This window comes from Podarcis vaucheri (assembly GCF_965113315.1).
Source record: "Podarcis vaucheri genome assembly, chromosome: 6".
Lineage (NCBI taxonomy): Eukaryota > Metazoa > Chordata > Lepidosauria > Squamata > Lacertidae > Podarcis > Podarcis vaucheri.
Genome location: NC_138764.1, coordinates 58,353,825 through 58,364,651, shown reverse-complemented (window position 1 = coordinate 58,364,651; position 10,827 = coordinate 58,353,825). Strand labels below are relative to the sequence as shown.

General features: G+C 45.8%; 1 protein-coding gene across 1 annotated transcript; it reads left to right on the top strand.

Moving 5' to 3' along the window:
• Positions 1-2,715: 2,715 nt before the first annotated feature.
• Positions 2,716-10,284, top strand: LOC309535427 (glutathione S-transferase Mu 1-like). Its single transcript, XM_082228484.1, has 8 exons — positions 2,716-2,952; positions 5,977-6,052; positions 6,993-7,057; positions 8,530-8,611; positions 8,748-8,848; positions 9,163-9,258; positions 9,350-9,460; positions 10,037-10,284. The coding sequence occupies exons 1-8, from the start codon at positions 2,917-2,919 to the stop codon at positions 10,130-10,132; spliced, it is 663 nt and encodes a 220-aa protein (XP_082084610.1). The 5' UTR covers positions 2,716-2,916; the 3' UTR covers positions 10,133-10,284.
• Positions 10,285-10,827: the final 543 nt, after the last annotated feature.

Here is a 10,827-nt window from a genome sequence, read left to right as displayed (position 1 = left end):
CTCCATGTCCTTGTCTAATCCTCTTTTAAAGCCACCCAAGATGGCGGCCATTGGTTTTACTATGCATGAGGTGACGTAGTCTTTTTTTTTTGTCCTTCCCAAAGCCTCCAGTACCCTTCACTGGATAACCCTTCGTCCCAGTATTATGTGAGAGATCTACCTTTCCCCACACAATACATAATTGCCTAAATCTCTATCATGCCTCGCTTGTTTATATTTCCCCTTAAACTAAAAAGCCTCCAATGTGGTATCTTTTCCTGACAGAGGGGGACTTGCTCCTGTCCCTTGATAGTTTTGGTTCCCTTTTCTGAACTTTCCTCTGCTCTCCACTATCCTTTTCGAGGAGAGGTGACCAGAACCATACACAGTATTCCAAGTGGGCGTCACAACATCAATTCTTGTTGCGGCATTATGATACTGGCAGGTGGTGGTGGTTGTTTGCAATCCCTTTCCTAATGGTCCCTAGTATGAAATCTGCCATTTTCATGGCTGCTGCACACTGGAACAATATTTTCAGGCGGCTAGCTGCCACCAACCTTTTGTCACCACCGGTTTAGACCCTGTAAAGTCCATCACTGCCTCTTAACCTAACCTGTGGTAACACAGGGTTGTGGTAGGGATTAAATGTAACCCACCCTCAGCTCCTTGGAGTAAAATGTAGTATACAAACGCCATAAATAAATGTATGTATTATTATTAATAATAAATTTAAATTCATATCCCATCCTTTCTCCTAAAGGAGCCCAGCATGGTAATATGAGGTTAGGAATATATTGTTGCAAGCCCCTCCAATTCCTGAATGGTGCAAGATTCCAGGGATACTCAGGGTGCATGCTTCCTTCAGGAATGAGACCATGGTGTCTTTATGATATATAGTTTATTTACACAGCGGGTGGCGCTGTGGTCTAAACCACTGAGCCTCTTGGGCTTGCCGATCAGAAGGTCGGCAGTTTGAATCCCTGCGATGGGGTATGCTCCTGTAGTTCTGTCCCAGCTCCTGCCAGCCTAGCACTTCAAAAACACACCAGTGCAAGTGGATAAATAGGTACTGCTGCGACAGGAAGGTAAACAGTGTTTCCGTGTGCTCTGGTTTTCGTCACGTGTTTTGTTGTGCCAGAAGCGGTTTAGTCCTGCTGGCCACATGACCTGGAAAGCTGGTTGTGGACAAATGCTGGCTCCCTTGCCCTGAAAGCGAGATGAGCGCCGCACTCTATAGTCGTCTTCAACTGGACTTAACCATCCAGGGGTCCTTTACCTTTGCCTTACACATATATACAGGGTGAGTCTTTTAAAAGAGGCCCCATGGAGCATGTGTACTCTGTATCTATGGGGCCTCTTTTAAAGGACTCACCCTGTACAACCTGAGCCTACAATGGAGGAGTTCACAGCATTAACACCCCAAGAGGGACTTGCTTCTCCCATAGCCACAGCCATGGATTCACAAACAGAAATCAAGTATTGCTCTGCCTTCTCCCAGCTTGTTGCTTTGACATCTGGGCCACATCACTGCCCTCTCAAATCTGCCTCTGTCTTTCTAGCTATCCAAGAGTTGAGGGAGGGGATGGAGTATGGGATAAATTAGGCATAGGCAAATTCAAGCCTCCAGATGTTTTGGGACTACAACTCCCACCATCCCTAGCTAACAGGACCAGTGGTCAGGGATGATGGGAGTTGTAATCCCAAAACATCTGGAGGGCTGAGTTTGCCTATGCCTGGGATAAATACAAGAATTTATTAGAGTTAAGAACACCATTATGGCTCTCACTGTTGGAAGCTATAAAGGTAAAGGGACCCCTGACCATTAGGTCCAGTTGTGACCAACTCTGGGGTTGTGGCGCTCATCTCACTTTATTGGCCAGGGGAGCCGGCGTACAGCTTCCGGGTCATGTGGCCAGCATGACTAAGCCACTTCTGGCAAACCAGAGCAGCACACGGAAATGCCGTTTACCTTCCCGCCAGAGCGGTACCTATTTATCTACTTGCACTTTGCGGGGATTCGAACCGCCGACCTTCTGATCAGCAAGTCCTAGGCTCTGTGGTTTAACCCACAACGCCACCCACGTCCCTGTGCTGGAAGCTATAGCAGTAAAGAAAAAGAATATGAAAGAAGGGTGGACAACTCACAGAAATTTATTAAAACAAGAAGGAGGAGAGTAAAATTTTGAAATTTTAAATTGATTGTGAAACTAATGAAACATATAAACTTGAAAAGTATAAATAAAACCTTTTTTAAAAAAAGGGAGTTGAGGGAGGGGCTCCACCCATTTTCTGTCTCCCACAGAGCCCCTTCCTTTGCTCTTCTGACACCTGTCCAGGAGGCTAGCCTGGCTATTACAGGTATTAGAAGATTAGATTTCATCACTTGCTGGATCCAGAGATTAGAAAGGTCAGTCCTACAGTTTAACACTGCCAAAACACATGGGGTTATATTTTTTCCTCTCCTGTGCATCACTCTCAATTCACCTAGTTTGCTCTGTTTCTTTCGGAGATCTTCACAGCCCCTGTCTCTGACCTTTCTAAAAGTCTTCTTTGCAAAGAGATCTGTGCTGTGCAAATTATCCTCAGCATCTGCAAAGCTGCAGGAGAACCATCTAAAGAGGAGCGTTTGCTTTCAGTGGGTTTGGGGCTGGAGGAGGAGGAGCTGGCAGTCCCACGCCCCTGCGAGGACAACAGAAGTGACTGGCGAGGTTGGAGGAAAGGCTCCAAGGCCGGGAGGCGAGGAAAGCCTCTGGAAACGAGCGTGATTGGGGGCGGAGCCCGCATCGGTAATACGGAGCTCGCAATGGGAGTCGCCCATCCACATTCCTCCCGGAAACTCGCCGGGCAAGTTTGAAAGCGGCGCTCAGCCTTTCCACCAAAGCGGGGGTCCTCCTTCTGCCTGAGCCGAGCAACAGCAGCCAGGGACGCCGGACGAAGATGGGGGTGACGCTGGGCTACTGGGATATCCGTGGGGTACGTCGGGGTCCTTGGTTGGCGGGGGGCAGTCTTTTGGCCAGCAGAGCTCCGGTCTTGGTACCAAAACTCACGCTCTGCTTCTGATGGGCGGATGTCTATTCTATGAGTGCCTCGCAGGCAGACGTGCAACAGGTGCAGCTTTCCGAAGACGCATCTGCAGCGGCAGGAGAAAACTTCGCCCGTTGACTTCTGCCTGGGAGTCAAAAAATCACAGACAGGGAAACAGGCTGCCGGAGTCCGGCTGCAAACCTCTCCCCGCTTACTAAGCCACCCAACTCGGGGAAAGACAAGGATATTCTACTATCAGGGCCGGATTTAGGTTTGATGAGCCCCTAAGCTCCTGAAGGTAATGGGGCCCTTTATATGTCCAGCTGTCGTTTGCCAACAACAAATTGTCCCTGTTTTTTGGGTTGAATATACAGTATGCTATTTGGTAATTTATGGACCTAATAGGTATCTAAAGCCATTTGCACATAACAAATAGGAGCTTACACAACACAAAACACTGTTGCTGTATGTAGGTTTTATTTTATTTGTTTTTTATCTTATATTTTGGAAATGGACATCCAGTTTTTTTTTGGGGGGGGGGCAAGAGAGTGGGGCCCTAAGCTATAGCTTGTTTAGCTTATAGGTAAATCCGGCACTGAGTTATTGTTATTTATTGTATGTAAGCTGCTTTGGGATTCATTTGGCTGAAAAGCATCATAGAAATAAAATCAATCAATCAAACGTCCGGAGCTCCAGCATCTATTTAGCACGCTGAAGATCAATCGCCGCCGTCTCCAGACACCTGTGGGAGAGTCCCGGTCTGAAAGCCCGGAGAGTCGCTGCCAGCCCGTGTGGACAGCATCAGGCCCCACGCGGAGATGGCGTGACTCAGCGCCAGACCTCGAGTTCCCTGAAATTCCGGCTTTGGCGCGGGGGCGACGGGATTGCATCGTCAGCGCGTTTCCTGTGGCCGCGATTTCCCCCTTGATTTTCACGGGGAAGCTCGGAGATACGCCCCGACGGGCAAGCTGAGCAGCCAATCCCGGCGCGGAGCCGCTTCCCTCCCCTCTTACCTCTTCAATCCGGTGCCAAAAAGGGTTGGATAACAGTTGGGTGACGGTGTCATCAGCGAGAGTGAAAAGCAGTGATGGTGCTGCAGGAGGAGAAAGAGCCAGTTCCATCTTGCCAAAAATTCAGCCGCCTCCCTCCGGCAGACCTGCGTCTCTGGAGTCCTAAGGAGGCAGGCTGGACGCGTCTTTTTTCCTTTCCTCTTCTTCCTGCGCTCTGTGCAGGTGCAAAAAAGCACATCCCAGCCCCATCCTGCTCCCTGGCCCCAGATCTTTGTTCAAGTACCAGCTTGTCCCTGCGCGGAGAGCTCCCGGAAAGGCACTTAACATCCTAGAAAGATAGAATTGTAGAGTTGGAGGGGACCACGAGGGGCCATCTAGCCCAACCCCCTGCAAAGCAAGAATCTTTTGCCGAGCATGGGGCTCGAACCCCAACCTTGATATTAAGAGGCTCGTGCTCTCCTGACTGAGCTATCCCAGCTACACGAAGGGCCTTCTGGAACAGAGCTCCTTTTCTGTAATGGTGCCCTGAATGTGGAATGCTTTCTGCATGGCAATGACATGGCAATATTTTTCAGTGCCACATTCAGCTCTTCCTTTTTGCCCAGCGTAGCTGGCACCAGGGTGGCAGTGGGGGGAAGGCAGGTGCCTCCCATAAGGAGCTTCCCCCCCCGCCACTTGACCCCCATTTCTCCTGTCATTAAAATATGCTGTATTTTTCTCTTTTTCTGGAGCAGTCACTGTAATGCCCAGGCATTTGGGGCAATATTTTTGTTGGAGCTGCCTTCGTTCTCTGCTTCTACATTTCCCTCTTTCTTTCTTTCTTTGTTTGTTTTGTATTCTATTCTAATAATAATAATAATAATAATAATGATAATAATAATAATTTATTTATACCCCGCCCATCTGGCTGGGCTTCCCCAGCCACTCTGGGCGGCTTCCAAAAGAATATTAAAATACTATAATACATCAAACATTAAAAGCATCCCGAAACAAGGCTGCCTTCAGATGTCTTCTAAAAGCCTGGTAGTTGTTGTTCTCTTTGACATCTGGTGGGAGGGTGTTCCACAGGGAAGGCGCCACTACCGAGAAGACCCTCTGCCTGGTTCCCTGTAACTTGGCTTCTCGCAGTGAGGGAACTGCCAGAAGGCCCTCGGTGCTGGACCTCAGTGTCCGGGTAGAACGATGGGGGTGGAGACGCTCCTTCAGATATACTGGACCGAGGCCGTTTAGGGCTTTAAAGGTCAGCACCAACACTTTGAATTGTGCTCGGAAACGTACTGGGAGCCAGTGTAGGTCTTTCAAGACTGGTGTTATGTGGTCTCTGCGGCCGCTCCCAGTCACCAGTCTAGCTGCCGCGTTCTGGATTAATTGTAGTTTCCGGGTCACCTTCAAAGGTAGCCCCACATAGAGCACATTGCAGTAGTCAAAGTGAGAGATAACTAGAGCATGCACCACTCTGGCGAGACAGTCCGCGGGCAGGTAGGGTCTCAGCCTGCGTACCAGATGGAGCTGGTAAACAGCAGGAACAGATTTATATGTTGCAGGAACAGATTTATTCACACTTTTATACACTATGCTGGAATCTTCTTGATGAAAGGTGGCTAAGAAATATTTAAAATTAAGAAAAAAATGAGAAATGGAAGCTTTTGAGCTTGTGCCTATGCTTGAAAAGGAGTGGGGAGCACCCAAGCCAAGAGGGTAGGGTCCTTCCTGTCACAATAAACAATGGTTTTATGTGATGTCTGCTCAGAGCCACTGACATGCAACAGGGTTTTCAGCAATGCGAAGAGGCTATTGAATAGTAAACTTGTTAGCATGTGCTATCTTCATCCGTGAAATATCAGCAGACGTGTCAGTATCCTTTGCCTTGGGCCATTGCTAGTCTGGAGCAGAGGTAATTGTCTGCTTTTTCCACCACTGGTGATTATTCTGCCACTAAATATTTGTCTCTTCCTTCCTGCAGCTTGCCCATGCAATCCGACTCCTTCTGGAATACACAGGGACCGCATTTGAGGACAAACAATATGCACCTGGAGATGGTAAGGAGCTGTCCCTTTGCAGCCAATAGTGAATCCCATCAGCAGTTAGGATTATTGCCAGTTGCCTTATTTTATTTTATTTTATTTTATTTGCTTAGTGTCTTTGAATTATCTAAGCTGTGGGAATGGTGGAGAGCAGAGAAAACAACATCCAAGAACACTTGCAAATAGATGGCTATATATATATATATATATATATTTAGTAACTTGCACCTTTTATTTGACTTTCACAAAAGAGTAAGATTAAATCCTGGTGCAGCTGATGACTCTGATCTTCAGAAGGTAGACAGCAGCTTGCGAGTTCTGGAGGCCACTTAGTGTAGTGGGATTCCTGCAAAGAGAGCTGGGCTAGGAGGACCTTGATCTGAGCCAGAAAGACCTTTATGTACTCAAGTAACCTTGCACTCTCAAGATCACTTAAGGCAGGCTTCCTCAACCTTGGCCCTCCAGATGTTTTGAGACTCCAATTCCCATCATCCCTGACCACTGGTCCTGCTAGCTAGGGATCATGGGAGTTGTAGGCCAGAAAACATATGGAGAGCTGAGGTTGAGGAAGCCTGACTTAAGGGTTTCTGAGTATGCCTTCTGGCTTTTATACATGCAAAACGTCCTGGTGAACCACAAGGATTCAAGGGTTGTATGTGTGTTTAATGCAGACCACGTGAAACGTTTTAGTGATGCGAGTTGGAATGCAACAGATGATCTCTTGCTGTTGTATGCAATTAATTGTATGGGTTGTATATTGGACAGTGGCCAATTCAGCCCTGTGTTTCTACAGCTAGAATGACCTTCCCCAACCTGGCACTGGCTGTTTTGGACTATGGCTCCCAGCATGTGATTACTAGGATTCATGCCTGATAACCCCCTTAGGAATGGAGCCAAAACACAAGAGAATCTGGCTATGAAGGAGAAAACTTACTTTTCATACCTGTATTTACAGCTCCTGATTTTGACGCAAGTCAGTGGCTTAATGCGAAGGAGACGCTGGGCTTGGACTTCCCAAATGTATGTAGCAACTGTGGAAAAAACCCAGCAACATGTCGTTGTGCATTGATGGGGATGGTGGGGTCATTCTCCTGCTGCTCCCTCTTTGAGATGAGTGAGAGCAATCAGGCCAGAGTCCTGGGCTCTTTCTCATCTGGCTCTGCTGCTTCAAGTACAGGTTGCAGCTCAGTGGAAAATGATGACGGTGTGTGAGCAGAATCTAAAACAGTGGATTGGCTGGAGGTTGAGATCTGCAGTGCATTCCTGGCTTCTTGCTGGAGCAAAAGCTGCCAGGAAGCCAGAGGCTAAAGGGCCTTTCAAGTGTGCATGGGGGAGAAGCCAGGCCCTGTAAATTCTGCAACCAAATTCTCACACACAGTTCTCTAGTTTATGAGGGCTGTGTCCTGTTCTGAGCAACTTTCCAAGGGCCACATGCCAGTGCTGGGCAAAACTGGGTGGAGCAATGCAAATTTTACCGTTATGCCTTAGGCTAGTTTCTGCACATATTCTCTCAACCATCTCTGTGTCCAGGGCAGGATTAACCATTAAGCAAAATAAGCATGTGCTTAGGGCATCAAGTAGGGCACCACAGAAATTTTCCTTTGCCAGATTTTCAACATTAGTGGTCAGAAATTGCTCAGTTGAGTGTTCGTTTTCTCAGTTGAAGATTATCAAAAATCCCAGCAGAACAACTATGCAAGAAGACAGGCTGGATGCCTTATCTCTACCAAGTATAGAAGCAGATGTGTTATGCAAGATTAGTTATGAGGATCTGATCAAAGACTTTGCAATTAGAAAAAGTAGGAGAAAAATTTTCATATATAAATAAAGTGGAAGTGTAAAAAATAAACATTATTTTCCATTTTACTGTTGGTTTTGTTTTATTTTGAAAAATATGATTTTATTTTATGGTTTATTATTGTTATATTTTGAATTAGATATACATGGAGGCATCAAAATCTTTTAAGCGCTTAGGGCCTCTAAAGACCTTATTCCAGCCCTGTCTCTAGTCTCCAGTGAAACAAGAAGCACACACCTTAAATGCCATACATTTAATGTGCAAGACTTTCCTCAAAGATTCTGTGGGACTTGGGGGACTTGAGAAAGACTGGAAGCTGCTGAGTGTCAAAAGAAAGAAGGCGCAGTGTTAAAAGAAAAGGCTAGACCAGAAAGGAAAAAGACATCCCTTATGATTTTAATTTTGTTTTTTTGGTTTTAATTTTGGATTTTTACCACTGGGATATCCTGTGCAAAATTACCACATCCATCCTTGGACAGCCCTAAGTAATTATACTACACCTAGGATATGAAAACTATCACCCAGCAGCGCGAAATGGCTTCTCTTGAAGCCATTTCAGCTTAGAAAGCCTTTCGGTTGATGCTGTTTCTCCTAAGTAAATGGGAAGTTGTCCATCAAGGCTGAGAAGGTAATGAAGTTTTATGGGTAGCTTCATCTGCACTGGCACCATTAACCTTTCCTATCCTTTCCTTAGCTCCCTTATCTAATCGATGGTGAGACAAAGATCACACAAAGCAACGCCATCATGAGATACATTGCACGCAAGCACAAGATGTGTGAGTCTTTTGGCACTAGTGTTTCTTTGGATGCCAGCTTAAAATCAATTAATTAATTAAGTGACTGATAATATTCTAGCCAAATAGTTGGTTAGTGGGTACTCTCTTACCTTCTGTGTATGTTGTATTTCTACAGGTGGTGAGAGTGAAGAAGAAATGGTCAGAATAGATATGCTTGAAAACCACATTATGGATCTGAGAATGGCCTTTGCCAAAGTTTGCTACAGTCCAGATTTTGTGAGTTTTGTGGTTTGCATCCCCCCTTCCCAAATTGGAACTGATCAGGAATCTAGCAGATGTTGAGAATCATTTGGGGATCAGTATGGTGTGTGAGTGGGTCAAAAGAGAGCACTTACGTAAGGCTGAACAAATAATTCTTTCTGCTCTTGTGGGACTGGGAGGGGAACAAAAGTCTGTAAAGTTACAACCAATAAGCAGGCATGAGAGAGAAAGGAAGTCTATAACTGGGGGGGTCAGTAGTCCAAGGTTTCGCAAGAGTTGAACTGGAAATCAATCTGTGTACCTAATAATTCAAGAACCTCTGGTTGCAGGAGAAACTGAAGCCTGAGTATCTGGAGCAGATACCTGGAAAACTGAAGCTGCTCTCCCAGTTTTTGGGGGACAAGAAGTGGTTTGCAGGAAAGAAGGTACATGTGCTATGTATAATTCTATAGAAACAAAGATGTCTCTCTAGTTCTAGGGCTCAATTTACAATGTATTCCACTTGTAATTTTCTAGATCACCTATGTAGACTTTCTTGCATATGACATATTGGATCAGCACTGGATGTTTGAGCCAAAGTACTTTGATAAGTTCCCAAATCTGAAGGATTTCCTTAGCCGCTTTGAGGTGAGATTTACTGGGATGTATGCACCGATCTCCAGTAGGAATTGTTCTTATATTGATAGCAAAGGAAATGCAATTCCTCGAGTTGCTCTTTGTCTCCCACAGCAACAACCCCAAGTGGTGCTGCAATCATTCCTTCTTCCCAGGCAACTCTGTGAACTCTGTAATACAGCTCTGTGATTGGAAACTCTCAGCATACTTAAGGGACTACAGCCCCCAGAATTCTTTGGGGGGAATTCCATGACTCTTTAAAGGGGTATCATAGTACTGTAAATGTACATTGTGCATGTGGCCTTAGTCTCAGTGCTGCCTTTGTGGAATTCAAGCAGGGAGTAGCATGGGGACAAAACCAGAATTAGTTAGCTGTGTTAGTTGCCAGGGGGTGGGGGCAGACTGGTCAACCCCCAGGTACACCCCTACAGGCAAGCAAGAGGCATTAGCAGAGTTCAAGCACACATTTCAGCCATGCGAAAACATTTCTGAAGCATTGTGGATCCTAAACAGCTATTTTCAGTTTTTCTCGAGAGTCAGGTTTAGACTCTTGCTATGTGTTGCTGTTTAATGACTATTCCCTTGCAGGCTTTGGAGAAAATTTCTGCCTACATGAAATCTGACCGTTTCATGAAGGCTCCCATCTTTTGGAGACTCGCCAAGTGGAGCTATGAAAAAGTGTAGAGGAGACTGTGAACCTTGAAGCCTCTGCAGATGGGTGTTAGCATCAGTGATGGCCCCTGAGTGAATCACCACCCCTTCATGCTTTTAAACATGTATGTTATGCTGTGACCCTTAATCCAGACTGTCATTAATAAAACCTATTGGATACTGAACAGATTGTGCTGGCTTCTTAATTTTTCTGCCCTGCAGCCACAAAAAAATTCTCCATTTGTGTTATGTACTTTTCAATTCCCATGATTCAAAGTTGGGTTTAAAATGCTGACAGCAAACCAAGCTGGTGGCTACTTGTGTATCAAAAGAGCTTATTCCAAGAGCTCACAGGGCACAAAACAACCTGAATGGGGGTGGGGAGGAGGAGGAGGAGGAGGAGGAGAAGGTTGTCCTCTACAACATTGCCCAGTGTGCTGTGCCAATAAATACCTGCCAACCAAATACACTGGCAGGAAGCATTGTGGTCCTAATGCAGTAGGTTTTGTTTGCCCAATTTGTAAGTGCTAGCATGCCAATCCTTCCACTTAAGGCTTTTCTATGTGAGCCATCTGTAGTGTGTTGTTTTTTTTAAAATTAGTAATTTCCTTAATATTTCACCAGTCAAATTTTCAATAAAGATATGCAGTAGAAGACATGGGGCAAAACAGTGTGTGTACACATTGTTAGAATAGGCAACAGCCTTTAATACAGTACAGTGGTACCTC